Raw genomic sequence first — 22,786 nt, forward strand, 5'->3', positions numbered from 1 at the left:
TCTTACTGACCGACAGCTTCTAGCTGCCTTTTGTTGAAGTCCAATTGTGCACAATACTGATATTTAGAGTGGGGTTTTGTCCGCCCATTGCTTAGCTGAGTCTCTTGTCTATCTCATTTGCTTGCTTCTTATTCAATCCCTTCCCTTCTTCTTCTCCAATTTGTCCCTCTCACTTGCCCTGAGAGCATAGCTTCTTCATCGCATGTGTTTACTTGCTTCCTCCTTCATGTGTTGCTCACCACTCAAATCCCCTCCCCCTTACTCTATAGCTTGTCTGTTGCTTCCTGCTATCCATTCCTCTCGGGTTTTTACATTTGTTTTGCTTTTAAACCCCCTACCCAGCAACTCTGCTGTGCTTGTTTATCTATTGTTTTAAAAATATTTTTACACAATCTATTCAGCTCCTCGTGCAACACGCTGGCACTTACTCTACTCCACTGCCTCATTCTACACTGTTGCTCCCACTCTCCCAGGTGCATTTTTTTTTTTTAAAACACACCTGGCATTGGCTATTTGCCTCTCACTTGCACCTATTTTTATTTCACTGCTCCCTGATAGACATCTGCCACCTTGAATCGGTAACTTAAAATAAAAACAAAATAGCTACTACATCACACTTACTTATTGTTTGCCAATGCTGTTCCATAGTGGCAATATTATTTTTATCTTTTTGCCTTTTGCTGATACCTGTGTGGGGGGGGGGGAGGGTCAGCATTGGCAAAGCCAAAAGGCCAATGCCTAGCTAATTACTCTAGAGCCTCTTCTGTGAGAAAACACAAAGGATCTGTTGCACTATGAGTCTTTCGAAAGAAAGTGATATATGGTTCCAATCTATGCTGACAGCATTTTAATTTGCATATCTGACCCCAAAACCTTCACCCTCAACCCCCCTCCTTAGTTTGCGGTTGTGTAATATTCTCAATATCCTCTGCTATCATATAAAGAAAGTTCACTGCCTGGTTTACAAAACTGTTAGTAAAGTTATCTCAAACTGATTCCTCTTTAGGACAGCCCAGAAGTCATAATTTTTTGCCAACAGAAATAGCATACATGACTGCATAACAGGCTTTGTTGAATTTGTAGGGTACAAGTCACAAAAACCTCCATCAAGTCACTACATTAAAACTGCCCAGATGTCCCTTCACAAAAGTGGAGAACATTCTATCAGCTATATTACAAATGCATTGCAGCCTACAACGTTTTTAAAATGGAGGAGTATCCCATTTGTCAAACTCTAAATAAGATCCAAGCCTATAATTTACTTACATCCATCTTATTGTTTAACATTGTTAAATGAGTATGATGCAAAGTAGTGTACTGAACTAAATGAAGTATGGTGTTACCTACAATAGTCGTAAGGGTCATGGGTACATATCGTCTGAAATATAATAGGCCATTGATGTGGTTTCCTTACTAGCGGCAGGTACTGATGTCAGAATGTCAGAAATCAGCACTCATATGGAAGTTATTCTGTGGATTTGTAGGCATATTATAGTATTTTCTGTAAGGTCAGAATGTATTTTTTTAAAATATTTAATGTGTTAATCTATGTTGAAAGTCTCTGAAGTGATGTTCCACAAAACCAAGTTGTGTTGCTGAAATGAAATATTGATAGGATATTTCATTTTACAGAATACCAACAGGGTAACAAAGATGATGATCAACCCAATAAAATATCTTGAGCTATTTTGTTTGTACTGCATATATGTTCTGTGTGCCATGGATATCAGGTTCCTCTGTGGCAGATAGGTTTAAAGCTTTTGTTGCAGGAAAACCGGACTTAAACTGCATATTGGCCAGTGCTTCAAGGAGATGTGTTTTAGGTGCAGGTTGCTAGTGAAGGACACTTGAACAGCGTGTGTATTTAGACCCAATGCTCACAACTGAAGTACGAGTCTTGCAGCGGAGTTCATACCCCAGTAGGGAGAGTGCGAGGGCGATGGTAGCTCGAACCCATGGTGCACCCATTAGGTGCACTAATGTTTTACAGTTCAATGCTAATATGTAGTTTTGAGTTGCATTTACGTTCATATATTTGAAAGTACATTACATTTATTTCAACTATAGCATCAAGCTTTATTTGAGATTGTGTAACTGACATTTACATTTATTTGACATTAAAATGTGCACAAATATCAGGAATTAAATGTGTATTAGTGAATGATACTCTAAGTCAGAGGTCTTCAAACTGAGGGGCCAGCCCCCTTAGGGGGGCTTCAAGTGATCCCGGGGGGGGGGGGGGGGCAACAGACTCTGCCCAAAAGCAGCATTATACAGCTAACAGGCCTTTGTTTTAAGAAGAAGGATGTTACTGCATTTTTTAAAAAGGTAACCGTACTTAACTGCAATGTTTAAATAGGCCTAGACATATTTAAACATTGCCATCTTTATAAAATAATTGTGAAAAATTCAGAGGGGGGGCAGTGATTTTTATTTTTCAACTGGGGGGGTGCAGCATTAAAAAGTTTGAAGACCACTGCTTTAAGTTGACATGAGTACGCCTGTATTTCTTTCAGCATGAGAGCCGTTTTCCATTTTTGCTTGCGTGTCTTTTCTTTGCAGGTGCGTTCACATTAATTGCTAAACTGGAAATAGATGTACTATTGTGTTAGTAATAGAGAGCCTGGAAAAAGGGCCTTGATGGGGGAAAGTGAGTGTGAGCTGACAGCTGCTTATTCAAACTTGTTGCAGGTAATGTTAAGGTGACCGCATCATTCTCAGGACTGGTTTGAGAAAATCTGTGAATGTTGCAGTTTACAATGTGTGTCTGGAGAACAGAATGGAGCTACCGATGGTGTGATGAGGGGTATTACCTATTCAAGTTGTGTGATATTAGCTAGGGTTCTCACAGACTGAATTCAGAGCCAATCCCTTTAGACTTGAGAGGTACAGACCTCTACATTTTTCCTTTGTCCCTACACTTTGCTGAGTGTGGCTCAAGTTAACACTTAAATCTCTCTGGAAGGCTCTTTACTGAGCTTCTAAGATGCTGACACCTCCTCTATATATCTATATGCATGTATGTTTTCCTTTTTGCCATAGCTTCCCATCTTTTGGAGAATTTTCTTATTAGCTTTATAGACTGATATAGGTAGATGACTATAGATTTTACTCATGTATAGGAGAGAAGATTGAATACTTTTTCTGAACATCAGATTCTATTGCTAATATTCTGCATTGCTGTAACTGAACTCTTGGTTTGCCTTATGCTAATTTGCCTAAACTTCTTCAGGGGGTTTGGTTACCCTGTTATCCTGTGTCTGTACAGCATGTTTTTGAGAATTGTTTATATTAACCTGCCTGTTAACGTACAATAAAATGCTTAATTATTTCTGATCTTTGGTCCTTACTGGTTGACTAAACTGGTTACACAGTAAATTGAAATTGATGTGCAGAATGTTCACCCCAGGCACTTCCAGCTTTGGGGCAGTCAGTTAATTGCAGGACTGGATTGGCTGGAGCGAGCATTGGGCAGTTTCCTGGGAGGCTTGAATGGTGGGGGTCGGTTTTGGCACTGAGGGCCAGTTTTGCAGTGGTGTTGCAATATCAACCTCCAGTAACAAAAACAGCAGTGCTTTACACTTGCACCCCCGACTATCCCCTAGGGGCTGGTCGGACAAAATTGCTAGGATTGCTATGGGTTCCCAGTCAGGCACTGGTTAGTTGTCCTGTCATTTTCCTTGGTAGCAGGAAAGGGAAAAGCAAAATAATCTTAGACGGGGGCTTGGTAATCAATGGATTTCTCAAACATCACAGTACAACTATCTTGGTGTTTAGTTCATGGAGACAGTTAAACCAACTCTCCAGCTTAAACACATTAATAGGAAGGCACAGGCACTTACATTTGCTTTATGCAAGCTAACCCAGCAGTTACACTCTCCAACTGCCGAGGCCATACTCTGAATCTCAGGCAAAGTTTCTACCCAGCTTCTCCTATGGTCAACATACCTATCCAAGGGCTTTCAACCGCAACACTGGAAGGGGTACAGTGTAATACCTACAGGGGTCTATTTCAACTTCTAAAATACATTTGCCGCTCACTACTTCATCTGGAATTCAATCTGCACACTCAAGACAGCGAGACTAAAGCTGCATTCCTCATGGACTTCTATGCCACACTTCGAGCCAAGTGTGATTCCTTAAAAAAAGGTGCTTCAAGTGATCTACACTGCCCTAGCTAACCCTTGGTCTACATATCTCACAAAAGCAGCCCGTGATCTAGATGTCAAATTAAAAATGCTGATGGCCTTAAATGGCCCCTATTCAAGTATAAAAATTATCTTGAGGAACCAGGCTGTACTAAGCTTGAGGGAATCTGATCTGATCTGGTACCTGCTCAATCGATTGTTTATGCAGCCCTATTCTAAATTCATGCTAGAACACAAAGCCGCAACCATGTCGAAAGTCTGCTCTAACTAAAGAAACAAGACATTGCATCCTGAGACCTTGACTAATGGTCTTACTGCTCTATGAATTCCACTCAGACTGGACAGGTACTTCAGGGAGCATGGCCTGCAGATTCTGCGACTATAAAAGAGAATCTATGTTACATTTATTATGTTGCTGCCCTACGTTTTTACCCACAGGCACACTTTACGAAAGCAGATGTTTAGGGCAAATGGTGTCTCCACCTGTAAGGATGCACTGGAGTTTAGCATGACCACCTCTCTTCCCATGCACTTGGCTCACTTTGGCAAATTCGTTAACAAGATTTTTATTACAATCCAAGAACCAAGGACACAACAGCACTGATCACCCCCAGTGCTGTAATTTTAACTGTTGTAAATTCTTGAATAAATGTGTAATTTAAGAACTAAAGCAGAACTTGTAGCTATGTTTCAGCACAGTGATTGTAGGCGACCTGACAGAGTTTTGGCACAGGAACATTAGCGTAACACTAAGATAGTATACACCTTAAACTGGTTTGTGTTATTAATACCAGAAACCCATATTGAATAATTGTCCAAAGGTTGATAAGAGAATGTCATTATATCACACAGATGTAAACCACTGTACATAGTATGTGCACGAACGAATGGATATATCACCAGCATCTCCTGTTTATTCATCATTCCAGTTAGTTTTAATCAACACGATGCGTTTGGAAACAGGCAATATGAAATATTACACATGAAGTAAGGAACAGAGCATACATCAATACTGTAAATCACAAAGAAGAATAAAAATAAGGGTATTTGTCAACGGAATTGAGAAAATGGATGGTGTTATGAGAGAGTGAAAGAGACTAGCACCTTGCAGACAACGAGAAGGACCATGAACTCAGGCTCTCTGGTAAACGTGCAGAAAGCAACAACATAGATTTTCTTGGAGGTAAAAATAGATAACGGATAAAATAGATTAGAAGAAGAATAGACTCCAGTGCTGCAAACGCGTGAATGTGTAGAAGAAAGGCTTCCCAAAGAGCACAATTCTTTTCCACTGGAGCTTAGGAGCAAGAGGAAGCCCCAGCACAGATGGATGAGTGGTGGGGCGTGTGAGAAGAGCCCAGCATGGGCAGGTAATTAGACAACAATGAAAGACACAGTGACTAGTAATTTAAAAGTGCTGGTAAGTGAAAATAATGTATCCAAAGTTCTGGGCATCAAGAGGTTCTCCTCTGTAACACGAAACAGACCCCTCCTGAGAGCGTGGCTGGGAGGCCACTGGTGTGGAAAACTGGACACACAATCATAGAGGACCCTGAGCTGCTCTCCGCTGTTGTGACATTTTGTTGTTTAATTACCTGTGAGTTACACTCTATTCCAATACCTGAAAGCACCGTGGAAACTGTGTGCAGGAAGAGCTAACCTAACACAACACGCATTGTGGTCCTTTGTTCTCCAACCAGGAAGAATAATGCACAATGCCACGCGTTCTTCTCCTAGCTCAAGCTAAATGCTGAAATGTTTTATGACTTTGGCTACATGGTGGTGCATATGAATTGCAGGTGTTCTCGGCCGTCATAATTCAGCTAGTGTGCATGGAAGCTTGTCAGATTATGGCTATGACCTTAGAATTAAAGTACCAAGCGTAATATGCTAAAAGAGAAATCTCTGATTCAATGTACGTACCTTTACTGTTGTTTGAAGAGAACCATCTGTGATTTTGAGGAGTGTAGCATGTGTTGGTGGAGCACATATTGTCAAGGGAGTACTTGCCAGTTTTTCTATTTAACTGGTTTTGACACATTCTTGAACGTGGCACCAGCTCCTAGAATTGTGCTCTACTTTTTCATGTTTTCATGTCTTAGCTTTTTCTTATCACAAATGTTACCTTGAAAGCATCCTGAACTCTGCCATCGTAGTCAATTACTACTGTGTCCCCTTGTTCTCCTTTCTGGCCAGGAGGACCCTGGGGATAAAAGCATATGACAACATATGAGGCATCGTGGGCGTCACTTTGTGAAAGAAGGGAGATAGAAAGGCTTGACAGGTATAACATCCGGGTTTCTCTAACCAGATAGGAAATCAAACGGTAGAGATTAGCATAAGAAGCACTAATCAGTCCAGAGATAGATCTTACTATCCACAGCCCTAAAATGGAATTCTAAAGATACTATCAGTTAAAGAGCAAAAATCTAAAATAAAGAGAAAGGAATTTGGAAAATATAAGAATAGAATTTCGAACAAAGATTGAAAAGGACCAATAGTAAAGCCAGGAAGCTAGGCTGAAAAGAATAGAAGACAGCTATGAAAAGGTCATGATACAATGACATCAGGGAGAAGACATTTAAGAGATTTGAGTGACAGTCGAATCAATAAATAGTGAGCAAAAGAAAAGAGCGAACAAGTGATTGGAAAAGAGACTCAAGGTTGATTAGCAGAAAGCAGAAAACATAGACCACTAAGCACACTGTATTCAGAATCTTGACGGGCCTGTGAAGAACAGTTTTGAGCAGCACCAGCGTATGAACTTAAAACGTGTGAGAAGGAAGAAACTTGTTTTGTTTTTTGCATTAACAACATACCCTACAGGCAATATCCCTTCTTCAGCAGAAGCCATTTTGATGTTTAAAGTCTCAATCATCAAGGCATTTGGCAGGGGTTGTAGTCACAAGGGGCATGTAAGGCAGACTTTGATGATCACACATTATGCTTAGAATGCCTTTCCTCGGTGTGGATGAGTGTATAAGTCAAGTAACTCTAGAAACAAATAAAAACAATGTAAAGTCTTTCTTCCTGTTGGTACCTGTCTGTACTGGGGTTCTCCTTTAGGTGCTCTTAATTCTGGATCTAAAGACCAAGCAGGTTGCTTTCTTGGTAACCCATATAACGATTGCTATTTTATAGATGAGGCGTATCTCTGACAACTTACCAAAATGGATCCAAGATGGGAGCAGAGTATTACAGATAATCATAATCAGTTTTACAGAATGGTGAGAACATCCAAACAAGATTGAGTGTTTATTAATTTCTGGAGAATTAACCTTATGATGAAAGTTGAGTGAACGCACCTTAAAACTAGATCATAATCATATGACCTCCCTGGTAATAAACACAGATTTGATGCCACGTGTGACACATGAAGTGCAGTTGAAAGGTCCAGGGGTAAAACTGATGTAGAGAGAACGAACCTTATGAACCTTTGGTATCTCATTGAGGCACTCAATGGACCTACACTGGTTTTTCATGTTGACTGGCTTACGGCTGGGGCAAAAAAATGAAAAGCGAGCTAAACATTACTGCTTGGAAGATGCGATTACTACACACAAGGGCATAGATGCTGATTGTTTTGAGCACATTCACCAAGTGAAAAAGGTTATCTTACTAAAAAACATGTTTTACTTTAGAGAAAAAAAGATATTATATGCAAAAAAACAGCCTAATAGCAAATTAAAAGGGCCTCATATGAATGAAGGTATTATAGCTAAGGGTGACAAAACCTGTGGCACTTCATTAAATGTGGGTTCCCTCAAGTGAAAGCTACATAGACTGTTATAACATCAGAACAATGTTGAGTTAACCATGATCAAGAATCATAATTCCACCAGAATTCCTGGTTTTCTGAAGGACCATTACTTCCAGTGCTTACTGTAATTACCACGTCTAAGATGATTAGGGCTCCCGTCCCACACGATCTGTCCAAAGCAGCATTTAGGAATGCAGTCAATTGGTGGGCCCCCGTTCACACTAAGGGTTTTGGCACTATCTGAGAGGGTCTTACTGGAATGTTTCTATATGGTACAGTTTGCTGCCATTTTAGAAACAAGTATTGGAAAGAAGGATTGGTCTGGTGCTGGTTTCCATGCTCTTTGTTATTTAAAAAAAATATTTCTGTAAAACTTTATTAGAAATTTTTTTTAAAAAATGGCAGCCTTTGAATGCACATGGAAACAAATGCACAGCTGGCCGTGATTATTTTGTAATAATGGTTTACACAAATATTCAAAGATGAACACAACTTTGGCCAATCCTTACACTTTTTATTGAGCCTTTAGTAATAAGCCTGTGCTCCAATAATGTAACCCAGTCATAATGCTACTCTCTCATAGTGAAAGTTCAGGTCTGCAACCTTTTCTGTAGTGAGAACTACTTCTGATCACAGAAAATCACCAAACGCTACTGATGGCTAAGCAACTTGAGCATTGTTACCAGAAACCCCCATGCCCAGCATCATTGACTTTAAGCCTAATGTCCATAAAGCCAGATACTATGGTTTTAACAAAATACTTTGACTACGGCACTATGACAAGGGTGCCATGTATGTCTGGGAGAGCGTGGTCTTTTCAGATACATGAACATGTGTCTGTATAAATGGTATATAGGTGTATGGGTGACTGAGAGCCTGTGTTGTATGTATGTGTGGCAGAGGACATACTTTTCACCATATATGGCACAGTTACATGTATAACACAAACTTACACCCATTTTTTTAAATGGGAGAAATTTAAAGTACATAAAAATGTTCTGCAAAAATGTTCACAATATGGAAAAAAAGTCTGTACTTTAAATTTCTCCTATTTAAAATAATGGTTGTATTTTTCAGTTATAAATATGACACAGTGTCTACAAGCCAAATAGGATGAAATTAAACCAAAGAGTTAGCTTTATGTTATATATGGATTCCATAAATCTCATCATTTAAATTTTCTCACAGTTCCAAGTGTCAAATTTACAAACACCAGGCATCTTGCTCAGAGTGACATGTAGACATGGTGCCATATTTATAACAGAAAAATACAACCATTTGTGTAAATGGGAGGAATTTAAAGTGAAGAAACTGGCTTCATAAAACATTAAGGCGTAATTTGGTTATTTGTAAGTGTAGCATTCATAAACATAATTTTGTTGTCACACTCCATAACGAGTTGACAAGGGCTTTTATTTAGAAGTTAAAGACCTGAGTGCTTCAAATCTTCACCTCTGTACTCCAGCCTGGGTCATAAGTCTGACTGAGCACTGCTCATTATCATGCACTGCTATCTGCAGCCTGATAAGAATGTAAAATAAACACAGTCTTCCCTTAACTTTATAAGGAACATGTAACCCTGTGCTTATTTTAAAATGAACTCAAGACTGCCAGCTACTCTTAAGGTGTCAGTGAACTAATGGTAGCTTGTGAACGACTCGTTGGAGACACCAGGTTCAGTTACCTGATCATTTGTAATCCCTGTGATTCATATTTTCTGAATATGAATACCTTACAAACAACAAGTCGATTATCTAGATACAAGACTAATAACTCTCAAACTGAAGTTATGGTATGGGACATTCATCACACAAACTAGAAATGGAATCGATATGTAAAAAGGTATTTAGGGATTGTTATTCTGGAAACAAAACTGGTGATCTTTTCAAGTTAATTAGCCAAATAAGTGGTTTGAAATAAAAGACTTCTTGGTCAAAGTCGAGTTCTTCCCAGTGTCACTTATTGAGATAACCATTTTATTAAGATATTATTTCCTAAGTTATTGTTTTTATTTCAGCGCTTACTGATTGATACCTCAAACAAATTCTCTAAAACAATAGAAACTTGAATTCATTCATTCACAATAATCTGGCCAAATAAGGTGCCCTGTGTCCTTAAAAAAAAGTGTTCTTGCAAACTGAATTAAGCAGGACTAGTGCATCCTAACTTTCTACACTACCACTTGGGTGCTAGAGTAAATTTCATACAATTGTTACTTGTGTTTTAACCAGATCTACATGTATTAGAGCTACGATTTTTCCTATGAGATAAGATGTTTATTTAACAACATTAAAAAAAAAAAATCCAGGATATATTGTGCACCTTCTGGGATATACAGCAATACCTTAGCTATCTCCCAGGTTAGGACACATTGGAAACGTGAAGTTAGCATTCTTAGAACTCAATGAGGTGCAATTTTTCAGAACAATCTATGCTCATTACCTCCTTTCAACATACCACAGGGTAGTCTCAGAGATTATAATAAACTTTGCGGAGTATATGAGAATAAAGACACATTCCACCTCAATATGAAGATAAACTCATTGAAGTGCTGCAAATGGCAATCTTTTCTTTAATCAAATTATTTATACCTCTGAATATACAACTCATGTATTGTCCCAATTTATGAAATATTACATTCAGTAAATTAGAATGAAGTTAAGAAGTTAACCAAAAAAAGGGAAAGAAAAGGTATTGTAATTAACTGCAAACTGTGGGTGGAAGCACTGACACTCAACGGAGAAACCTTTAGTGCTACAAAATAATTAAGGAGTTTATTAAAACCGGTAGATTTTATGTTAATTTAATAGTATTTGGACTTAATTAAAAAAAAATCTTTTTTAACAGAACCACACAGTATAATGCCTTCCACCAAGACTCAAACTATGGTTAAGCAAATTTCGATATGTTGCACGAATTTAATATCCAATTAAAAAAGTAGAAAGAAATCTTAAGAAAAATTCACATCTAGTCACTAATACATGACCTGTCTCTTGGGCAAGAAATTGTAGACAATACGTGTCAAGTTAGCTTTAGCCATTCACAAACTTTCCTTCCTTTGTCATTTACGTGATGTTCTCCACTAAATGTTTTTTTTTCATAATTGTCTTTTCTTTTTTGGGATACCCCATTTCAAACTATTACTGCCTAAAGCAGAGCATATGCGATCTTTATGAAACATATAATTTCTCTTAAATTCCCCCTTTCCTCATCCCAGCTTGTTTATGCACTTCTAGGCATTGCAAACTCCCTACTTCCGCTTACTTTTCCCCCTGCACGCCAGCTTTCATGGGACCATCTTGTAATGTATAACCTACTTTATAGCTCTCTGTTGCTATTTAGCTGTGTTTGTACATATAAAAACAATGCATACTAAAAAAGCAGATATCCTGCTATTCATACGCAGACTGGCACACCATATTGAATAGTGTGGACTGAAATACACCGCAGGCTACATTTGAATGATTGACTACTGAGCCAGGTCTGCATCGTAATAGCTGTTCAAACCAAGAACTGGATAAAACTGCAAATGTAGGGAGACCACACGTCTGTAAATTTCATGGACCATCCGTAATTTAGGCCTTATGTCCATTGTCCGTGAAGATTCCTTTCATGCACGCCGTTTGCCCATAATTGTGGACATTGGAGGGAGCTATTCTGTCTGTCTGCAAAAAGCCCCACAGTACTTTAATATTCACTACAGGGGCCAGCTCGCATTCCTGCTGTGAACTCAAGAGCATGAAGCAGCCCCTCCCTGACCTGGCACAGATTGCTATTGGCCCATTATCATTCTGTCTTGCCCATTATCACATACAGAATGATAATAGTAGGAAGCTTGCCTGGAGAGCAGCTATGGTGTTATCACCTTATACCTGGTCCAGGTATTCCCTATTAGCGAGGTGTGGACAGAGTCTAGGAAGCCAGGGCTCTATAGAGGTAGCTGTGAATGAACAGCCAAGACTTATCTAGGAGACATGCAAAGCTTATGCAATACCACTATAATTACACAACACTCACACACATGAAGGACCCACACAGCGTTACCATAATAAAGGTACTTTATTATGATAACACAAATACTAAAATACTGTATAGGCAAATCTCCACTAGCGGTTAAGTAACCACACTATTATGTACACATTAGAAGTCAGTAATTGGCATGGAAAGCAATTGAAAACAGTGAAATAACAGAACAAAAATGGAGACACTAGGGGTAGACCCCACCATATAGTAAGTAAGTAAGTGGAATGCGAAAGTCAGTCACCCACCCAAGGAAGTGGAATCTGTAGAAGGGAGGATGAGGAACTGGGAACCCCAAAAGGTAAGTATCAGGCTGCCCCCCAGCGGCCAGGAGAGAAGATGTAGATAATTGTTTTTTACCCAAATCCACAGGTAAACTTTGGAAAAGGACTGTGCACGACTTAAGCAAGACTGGAAGAAACCAAAGGTGGATCCTACCAGAAAAGGACCCTCAAATGAAGGGGACCAAGTTCAGTTTGAGTTAGAGTTTCTGGTTGGGCAGGAGCCACTACCCACCCTTCTGGACTTGCAGGACCAGGTCAACGGTGAAGACAAAGAGTCAGCTGTGCAGCATAGGAGCAGGAGAAGAGTTCCAGGAGTGATGCAGTCGATGTTCCACGTCAGTAGAAAAGTTACAGTCAGTAAGTGATGTATAAAAAAACACCAACAAGTCTTGGCAAAGGCAAGAGTTGCAGATGAAGAGTTGTAGAACTGCCGAGGACCAGGAAGGTCCAGGGGGACTCAACCCAAGGAGGGGAGTCCCAGGTGACCCTCAGCAGTGAGTAGAGTCAGAAGTCAAGGATGTAGCCCCCACAGGCAACTCACAGGCAGCAGGCACAGGAGTCACAGTGAGACGCACTCAGCACACCTGGAGAGGAGCCCCACGTTGATGGAGCAGGAAGCAGGAGACTGTGCTTTGCAGGGAAGAGTACTGGAGGCCGGGGCTACATGAAACCTGAACAGTTGCGGTGCACAGGGGTACTATCCTGCAAGGAGAGGCAACACCTTACCATCTCCCAAGTTGGAAAGCTGGTAGAGAGGACCATGGGGACCACTCCAGACCACCACCTATGTTACAGGATCCACGCAGTTCCGGAGGTGAGAGGATCCACGCAGTAGATTATTGTAGCAGTTACTGCCTGCGAATGCAGTGGAGTGACTCCTTTACTTCAAGGGAGATTCCTTCTTGTGCAGGCTGAAGACCCATCGCCCCCAAAGGATTCACAGCCAGGGAAATGTTGCAGTTGCTGGAAGGAGATGGAGAAACAATGTTGCAAAGCGGAGTCGTCACTGAAGTTGCAAATTGATGCAGTCCTGCTGACCAGAAATTGAAGGAAACAATGCAAAGGAGTCCTGCTGGAATCTTGCATGTCGAATCTAAGGACCTACCCAAGAGGGAGACACTAAATAGCCCAAGAAGCAGGGATTGGTCACCTAGCAGGGTGACCACCTAACAGGATGGAGCTGTGACGCCACCTGCCTGACCTGGCCACTCAGATACACTCAGGGGCCTCTGCCGACCTGGGATTCAAGATGGCAGAATCAAGCAGCCACCTGGAGGAGCTCTGGTTACCATGCCTGGGGTGGTGATGGACAGGAAAGTGGTCACTCCCCTTTCCATTGTCCTTTTTTGCACCGTCCCTGGACTGGTACAAACCAGTTTATGCAAGGAGGGCACTAAATGTGCCATTCAAAGCATACCAGTGGCTGGGTGAGGCTACCTCTCCCAAACCACGTAACACCTATTTCCAAAGGGGGAGGGTGTTGCCTCCCACCCCAAAAGGAAATCATTTGTTCTGCCTTCGTAGGCTTGAGCTGGTCAAGCAGCAGGAGGGCAGAAACCTGACTGTAGGATGGCAGCAGCGCGGGCGGCCTGGGAAAACCCTGCAAACTCCAAGGAGCCCCTAGAGTGCATGGAATCATACAACCAATACTGTCAACAGTATTGGGGTATGATTTCGACATGTTTGATACCAAACATGCCCAGGTTCGGAGTTACCATTATGTAGCTGGACACAGGTAGTGACTTGTGTCCCATACAGGGATAAAATGGCTTCCCCCACTTACAAGGTCCAGGGAAATGGAGCTGGAGTTCATAGGGTACTTCTGCTCATACAGGGGTGCCCTCACACACAGGTACTTGAACCCTGTCCTCTGGGCTAGGAGGGCCTGCCATAGGGGTGAGTTGACCTGTAGTGAAAGGGTGCATGCACCTTCTCACACAGGATGCATTGGCAGGCCTGCAGACACATTTTGCGTGGGCTCCCATGGGTGGCATAATACATGCTGCAGCCCATGGGGAACCCCTGGTGCCCCAATGCCCTGGGTACCTATGTACCATTTACTAGGGACTTACATGAGGGCACCAGTATGGCAATTGTGGGGTGTACTAGGTCAGGGACAACTGAATTTAGAGGGAGCAAGCACAGTTACTGGGGTCGTGGTTAATAGGATCCCAGTGAACACAGTCAAAACACACTGACAGCGGGCACAAATTGGGGGTAACCATGCCAAAAAGAGGGTACTTTCCTAAAATAATGTGCCTTGCTGTGCAGTTATAGCCTTGGCTGGGCCCCCTGTTGCCCCAGCCTAGGGGCAGAAGGGGGCGCAGCCTAATCACTGACGATGCTATGTTTTATGGATTACAGAGATTGCATAGGTGACAGCACAAATTTGCACTATTTCCAGATTACGTAAATTACAATAGTTTCTACCAATCAACCTAAAATGCCATCTTTACAACGATCTATCAATGCACTTCTGATTTTGTTCTTGACAGGTAGTTAGTTTTCAATTTTATTGTCACTGGAAAAATTGTAATTCGGTAAATGCTGGAGCAAAATTGCAAAGACACCAGTACAATTTGCAAAATTAAGCCCTCGCCTTCTGCTATTTTGATTACATATCTTTGTATTGTGAGTCAAAGGAATCTGGCATCCTTTCTCAGAATAATACAATTGTTAGTCAAATGTCGAAGCTGGGACTAGAACCAAGGACTCCACCATCTATAGTTGAGCGGTAAAGTGAGGGTGTGAAAATCTAAATGAGCAAATACCATCTAATTCTGTGAAAAGATTTAAAAAGCACTTGTTTTACCTATCATGATATGCACGAGATTGATTACAGAATAGGGCGGCAGTATGTGAATCAACAATCAAGAACAGTAGAAGAGGCGTCCTAAAGGGTCACATCGTTAAATGGCATCTATGCTAGTTAATTTTGCACTAGAACTTGGGAATTTTGCACCAGTTTTGAAATGCCATTTGCACTAATGGTGGCCTGGCCTAGTACAAAATGGCACCTTTTCCCAGGTACCCCTGTGTAAATGTTCTTTTTTTTTTTTTTAATATTCAACTTTGCATATTGCCATGCAAAAATGAAAAATGTTTGACTCAGTGCAAAATTACTCTATCAACATTGAAGATTATGAAATTTTGCCCTGAGTGTATCATTTTTTCTCAGATTGGATTGAACCAACAAAACAAAAAAATGCATAGTAAGAATTAGGAGAGAAATATGTTTCATTGTCACCTGCATAAAGCGAGTGTTAGTTCTATCTATACCCTTAGAACGCGTTTTTTTTTTCCCATAGGCATTTTTACCTAGCTGACAATTTCATTGCAAAACAGTCATAAGTGTCATTAATGGAATTTATGGTAACATAGTTACTTTCTCCATTGCAGACATCAGCATCTTGCCAACATAACATTTTATTGTGTGTTGTTGGAAAGTATTTTCATCCATATGCAATTCATTGTAGTGCCTCTGCTATTATATATAGACAAAAGGACTGTAAATCATGTTTCCTCATATCAAGCAACATGTGGGAAAAAGTAATAAACCTGAAGAAACATTGTTGCTGGAAAAGGGATAAAAAGAGGGTATTCTTCTAAATGTATGATGTCCATTCACTTTGTAAAGCAAAACGCCCCAGATTTACAACATTAGCATGGGTACTCATATGCAAAGCACATGGCTGCAAAAGTGTTGCCAAACTGCAAAGCTGCACAACGCAGCACATGGGAAGCAAACGGTAGCACTCATTAACTTTTGCAAACAAAAGATTATTTTGCACATGAAATCAAGTGAAGAGTTAAATGGCATATGTGGACTGCAGCACCACTGACATGACAAACAGATATGGTTTCAGATAGTAGTAATGTTGTCTGACTGGACAGCAGATTAAAGGTGTTGGAGTGTCACACGGAAAGGAGTCGAGAGAGAAACTCCAACTGTTATAGATCACCCAAGTCATCCCAAAACGGTGCTTATTAAATGCAAAGGACTAACTGTTTGTCGCTGTTCAGGTAAAGCTAAAACTTCTATTAACGTGTGTAGTTAGGAATTTGTATCTTGGCATGGGAAAATTAGGGAGTTGTAAATCAAAGTTATTTTCTTTAGGCTCACATGAGGAGGTGCATGGTACTGGAGGGATGTGGTCTCCAGTATCATGTGGTAAAACACCACCAGTACTGTGCAATAATGAGCAACACTACTGGAATTATGCAGCAGGGGAGAAAAATTATGCAGCAAGATTGACTACATTAAGTGGCAAAAAAGATAAATTATGCAGCAAATTTTGTGATAAAATAACGTCCTTATTTTGTCATTTTTCCGCAGGTTAACTCAGCCTAGCAAAGATTCTACCTCATCAGTATGAGTGCAGCAAACAAATTCACAATAAGGAACAGAAAGGGAAGCAGTCAATGTTTTCAAAGGGCCTTTCATTGCGTGGTAACACGTGTCACTGTGCTTTTAGTAACATTCGATTGAAACCTAGAAGCAACTTTTTCTGTAAAGGTCTGCAGATTATGCAACAAGTGATGGATTATGTGGCAAATTTGTTAACCCCTTCGCTGCCAGGCCTTTTCCCCCTCCTGTGCCAGGCCTTTTTTTGCCTATTTGGGGCAGTTCGCGCTTAGGCCCTCATAACTTTTTGTCCACATAAGCTAACCAAGCCAAATTTGCGTCCTTTTTTTCCAACATCCTAGGGATTCTAGAGGTACCCAGACTTTGTGGGTTCCCCTGAAGGAGGCCAAGAAATTGGCCAAAATACAGTGAAAATTTCGTTTTTTTCAAAAAAATTGGAAAAAGTGCCTGCAGAAGAAGGCTTGTGGTTTTTCCCCTGAAAATGGCATCAACAAAGGGTTTGCGGTGCTAAACTCAGCAGCTTCCCAGCTTTCAGGAACAGGCAGACTTGAATCAGAAAACCCAATTTTTCAACACAATTTTGGCATTTTACTGGGGCATACCCCATTTGTGCAATTTTTTGTGCTTTCAGCCTCCTTCCAGTCAGTGACAGGAATGGTCATGAAACCAATGCTGGATCCCAGAAACCTAAACATTTCTGAAAAGTAGACAAAATTCTGAATTCAGCAAGGGGTCATTTGTGTAGATCCTACAAGGGTTTCCTACAGAAAATAACAGCTGAAAAAGAAAAATATTGAAATTGAGGTGAAAAAAACATCAATTTTTCTCTACGTTTTACTCTGTAACTTTTCCCTGCAATGTCAGATTATCGACAGCAATATACCGTTACGTCTGCTGGACTCCTCTGGTTGCGGGGATATATGGGGTTTGTAGGTTCATCAAGAACCCGAGGAACCCAGAGCCAATAAATGAGCTGCACCCTGCAGTGCGTTTTCATTCTATACCGGGTATACAGCAATTCATTTGCTGAAATATAAGGAGTAAAAAATTGCTATCAAGAAAACCTTTGCATTTCCAAAAAGGGCACAAGATAAGGTGTTGAGGAGCAGTGGTTATTTGCACATCTCTGAATTCCGGGGTGACCATAGTAGCACGTGAATTACAGGGAATTTCTCAAATAGATGTCTTTTTTACACACACTCCTATATTTGGAAGGAAAAAATGTAGAGAAAGACAAGGGGCAATAGTACTTGCTTTGCTAATCTATGTTCCCCCAAGTCTCCCGATAAAAATGGTACCTCACTTGTGTGGGTAGGCCTAGCACCCGCGACAGGATATGCCCCAAAACACAACGTGGACACATCACAGAAAACAGAGCTGTTTTTAGCAAAGTGACTACCTGTAGATTTTGGCCTCTAGCTCAGCCGCCACCTAGGGAAACCTACCAAACCTGTGCATTTCTGAAAACTAGAGACCTAGGGGAATCCAAGGAGGGGTGACTTGTGTGGCTCGGACCAGGTTCTGTTACCCAGAATCCTTTGCAAACCTCAAAATTTGGCTAAAAAAACACATGTTCCTCACATTTCTGTGGCAGAAAGTTCTGGAATCTGAGAGGAGCCACAAATTTCCTTCCACCCAGCGTTCCCCCACGTCTCCTGATAAAAATGATACCTCACTTGTGTGGGTAGGCCTAGCGCCCGCGACAGGATATGCCCCAAAACACAACGTGGACATATCACAGAAAACAGAGCTGTTTTTAGCAAAGTGACTACCTGTAGATTTTGGCCTCTAGCTCAGCCGCCACCTAGGGAAACCTACCAAACCTGTGCATTTCTGAAAACTAGAGACCTAGGGGAATCCAAGGAGGGGTGACTTGCGGGGCTCGGACCAGGTTCTGTTACCCAGAATCCTTTGCAAATCTCAAAATTTGGCTAAAAAAACACATGTTCCTCACATTTCTGTGGCAGAAAGTTCTGGAATCTGAGAGGAGCCACAAATTTCCTTCCACCCAGCGTTCCCCCATGTCTCCCGATAAAAATGATACCTCACTTGTGTGGGTAGGCCTAGCGCCCGCGACAGGATATGCCCCAAAACACAACGTGGACATATCACAGAAAACAGAGCTGTTTTTAGCAAAGTGACTACCTGTAGATTTTGGCCTCTAGCTCAGCCGGCACCTAGGGAAACCTACCAAACCTGTGCATTTCTGAAAACTAGAGACCTAGAGGAATCCAAGGAGGGGTGACTTGTGTGGCTCGGACCAGGTTCTGTTACCCAGAATCCTTTGCAAACCTCAAAATTTGGCTAAAAAAACACATGTTCCTCACATTTCTGTGGCAGAAAGTTCTGGAATCTGAGAGGAGCCACAAATTTCCTTCCACCCAGCGTTCCCCCACGTCTCCCGATAAAAATGATACCTCACTTGTGTGGGTAGGCCTAGCGCCCGCGACAGGATATGCCCCAAAACACAACGTGGACACATCACAGAAAACAGAGCTGTTTTTAGCAAAGTGACTACCTGGAGATTTTGGCCTCTAGCTCAGCCGCCACCTAGGGAAACCTACCAAACCTGTACATTTCTGAAAACTAGAGACCTAGGGGAATCCAAGGAGGGGTGACTTGTGTGGCTCGGACCAGGTTCTGTTACCCAGAATCCTTTGCAAACCTCAAAATTTGGCTAAAAAAAACACATGTCCCTCACATTTCTGTGGCAGAAAGTTCTGGAATCTGAGAGGAGCTACAAATTTCCTTCCACCCAGCGTTCCCCCAAGTCTCCCGATAAAAATGATACCTCACTTGCGTGGGTAGGCCTAGCGCCGGCGACAGGAAACACCCCAAAGCGCAACGTGGACACATCCTAAATTTTGGAAAAAAACAGAGGTGTTTTTTGCGAAGTGTCTACCTGTAGATTTTGGCCTCTAGCTCAGCCGGCACCTAGGGAAACCTACCAAACCTGTGCATTTCTGAAAACTAGAGACCTAGGGGAATCCAAGGAGGGGTGACTTGCGGGGCTCGGACCAGGTTCTGTTACCCAGAATCCTTTGCAAACCTCAAAATTTGGCTAAAAATACACGTTACTCACATTTCTGTGGCAGAAAGTTCTGGAATCTGAGAGGAGCCACAAATTTCCTTCTACCCAGCGTTCCCCCCAAGTCTCCCGATAAAAATGATACCTCACTTGCGTGGGTAGGCCTAGCGCCGGCGACAGGAAACACCCCAAAGCGCAACGTGGACACATCCTAAATTTTGGAAAAAAACAGAGGTGTTTTTTGCGAAGTGCCTACCTGTAGATTTTGGCCTCTAGCTCAGCCGGCACCTAGGGAAACCTACCAAACCTGTGCATTTCTGAAAACTAGAGACCTAGGGGAATCCAAGGAGGGGTGACTTGCGGGGCTCGGACCAGGTTCTGTTACCCAGAATCCTTTGCAAACCTCAAAATTTGGCTAAAAAAAACACATGTCCCTCACATTTCTGTGGCAGAAAGTTCTGGAATCTGAGAGGAGCTACAAATTTCCTTCCACCCAGCGTTCCCCCAAGTCTCCCGATAAAAATGATACCTCACTTGCGTGGGTAGGCCTAGCGCCGGCGACAGGAAACACCCCAAAGCGCAACGTGGACACATCCTAAATTTTGGAAAAAAACAGAGGTGTTTTTTGCGAAGTGCCTACCTGTAGATTTTGGCCTCTAGCTCAGCCGGCACCTAGGGAAACCTACCAAACCTGTGCATTTCTGAAAACTAGAGACCTAGGGGAATCCAAGGAGGGGTGACTTGCGGGGCTCGGACCAGGTTCTGTTACCCAGAATCCTTTGCAAACCTCAAAATTTGACTAAAAATACACATGTTACTCACATTTCTGTGGCAGAAAGTTCTAGAATCTGAGAGGAGCCACAAATTTCCTTCTACCCAGCGTTCCCCCAAGTCTCCCGATAAAAATGATACCTCACTTGTGTGGGTAGGACTAGCGCCCACGAAAGGAAAGGGCCCAAAAAACAACGTGGACACATCAATTTTTTTTATAAAAAGCAGTGCCTACCTGTGGATTTTGGCCTGTAGCTCAGCCGACACCTGAGGAAACCTAGCAAACCAGTGCATTTTTGAAAACTAGAAACCCAGGGGAATCCAAGATGGGGTGACTTGCGGGGCTCTGACCAGGTTATGTTACCCAGAATCCTTTGCAAACATCAAAATTTGGCCCAAAAAACACTTTTTCCTCTCATTTCGGTGACAGAAAGTTCTGGAATCTGAGAGGAGCCACAAATTTCCTTCCACCCAGCGTTCCCCTAAGTCTCTCGATAAAAATGGTACATCACTTCTGTGGGTAGGCCTAGCGCCCACAAAAGGAAATGGCCCAAAACACAACGTGGACACAACATATTTTTTCACAGAAAACAGAGGTGTTTTTTGCAAGGTGCCTACCTGTGGTGTTTAGCCTGTAGCTCAGCCGGCCCCAGGGGGGGGGGGGCAGAAATGGCCTAAAATAAATTTGCCCCCCCACCCCCCCCCCGGGAGCGACCCTTGCCTACGGGGTCGCTCCCCCTGCGTGACATTGGCGCCAAAAAACAAATCCCCGGTGCCTAGTGGTTTCTGCCCCCTTGGGGGCAGATTGACCTAAAATTGGCCAATCTGCCCCCAGGGGGGCAGAAATGGTCTAAATACAATTTGCCCCCCCAGGGGAGCGACCCTTGCCTGATGGGTCGCTCCCCATCTCTAAAAAAAGAAACAACAAAAAAAAAATAACACAAAAAAAAAATTGCCCTGGTGCCTAGAGTGTTCTGCCCCCCCCCCCCGGGGGCAGTTCGGCCTAATAATAGGCCGATCTGTCCCCCGGGGGGGCAGAAATGGCCTAAAATAAATTTGCCCCCCCAACCCCCATCCTCCCCCCCGGGAGCGACCCTTGCCTACGGGGTCGCTCCCCCTGCGTGACATTGGCGCCAAAAAACAAATCCCCGGTGCCTAGTGGTTTCTGCCCCGTTGGGGGCATATTGACCTAAAATTGGCCAATCTGCCCCCAGGGGGGCAGAAATGGTCTAAATACAATTTGCCCCCCCAGGGGAGCGACCCTTGCCTGATGGGTCGCTCCCCATCTCTAAAAAAAGAAACAACAAAAAAAAAAAAAACACAAAAAAAAAATTGCCCTGGCGCCTAGAGTGTTCTGCCCCCCCCCGGGGGCAGTTCGGCCTAATAATAGGCCGATCTGTCCCCAGGGGGGGCAGAAATGGCCTAAAATAAATTTGCCCCCCCAACCCCCACCGCCCCCCCGGGAGCGACCCTTGCCTACGGGGTCGCTCCCCCTGCGTGACATTGGCGCCAAAAAACAAATCCCCGGTGCCTAGTGGTTTCTGCCCCCTTGGGGGCAGATTGACCTAAAATTGGCCAATCTGCCCCCAGGGGGGCAGAAATGGTCTAAATACAATTTGCCCCCCCAGGGGAGCGACCCTTGCCTGATGGGTCGCTCCCCATCTCTAAAAAAAGAAACAACAAAAAAAAAAAACACAAAAAAAAAATTGCCCTGGCGCCTAGAGTGTTCTGCCCCCCCCCCCGGAGGCAGTTCGGCCTAATAATAGGCCGATCTGTCCCCCGGGGGGGCAGAAATGGCCTAAAATAAATTTGCCCCCCCAACCCCTCCCCCCCCCCGGGAGCGACCCTTGCCTACGGGGTCGCTCCCTCTGCGTGACATTGGCGCCAAAAAAAAAATCCCCGGTGCCTAGTGGTTTCTGCCCCCTTGGGAGCAGATTGACCTAAAATTGGCCAATCTGCCCCCAGGGGTGCAGAAATGGTCTAAATACAATTTGCCCCCCCAGGGGAGCGACCCTTGCCTGATGGGTCGCTCCCCATCTCTAAAAAAAGAAACAACAAAAAAAAACACACAAAAAAAAAATTGCCCTGGCGCCTAGAGTGTTCTGCCCCCCCCCCCGGGGGGCAGTTCGGCCTAATAATAGGCCGATCTGTCCCCCGGGGGGGCAGAAATGGCCTAAAATAAATTCCCCCCCCCCCCCCCAGGGAGCGACCCTTGCCTACGGGGTCGCTCCCCCTGCGTGACATTGGTGCCAAAAAACAAATCCCCGGTGCCTAGTGGTTTCTGCCCCCTTGGGGGCAGATTGACCTAAAATTGGCCAATCTGCCCCCAGGGGGGCAGAAATGGTCTAAATACAATTTGCCCCCCCAGGGGAGCGACCCTTGCCTGATGGGTCGCTCCCCATCTCTAAA

General features: G+C 42.9%; 1 protein-coding gene across 1 annotated transcript in view; it reads right to left on the minus strand.

Moving 5' to 3' along the window:
• LOC138245569 (collagen alpha-1(XXIII) chain-like) overlaps positions 1-22,786 on the minus strand; it is a 284,280-nt gene that overhangs the window by 89,815 nt on the left and 171,679 nt on the right. The window contains exon 13 of the mRNA XM_069199279.1: positions 6,274-6,351. Coding sequence (XP_069055380.1) covers positions 6,274-6,351 — 78 coding nt within the window. The remainder of the gene's footprint in view (positions 1-6,273; positions 6,352-22,786) is intronic.

This window comes from Pleurodeles waltl, chromosome 7 (genome assembly GCF_031143425.1).
Source record: "Pleurodeles waltl isolate 20211129_DDA chromosome 7, aPleWal1.hap1.20221129, whole genome shotgun sequence".
Classification (NCBI taxonomy): Eukaryota; Metazoa; Chordata; class Amphibia; order Caudata; family Salamandridae; genus Pleurodeles; species Pleurodeles waltl.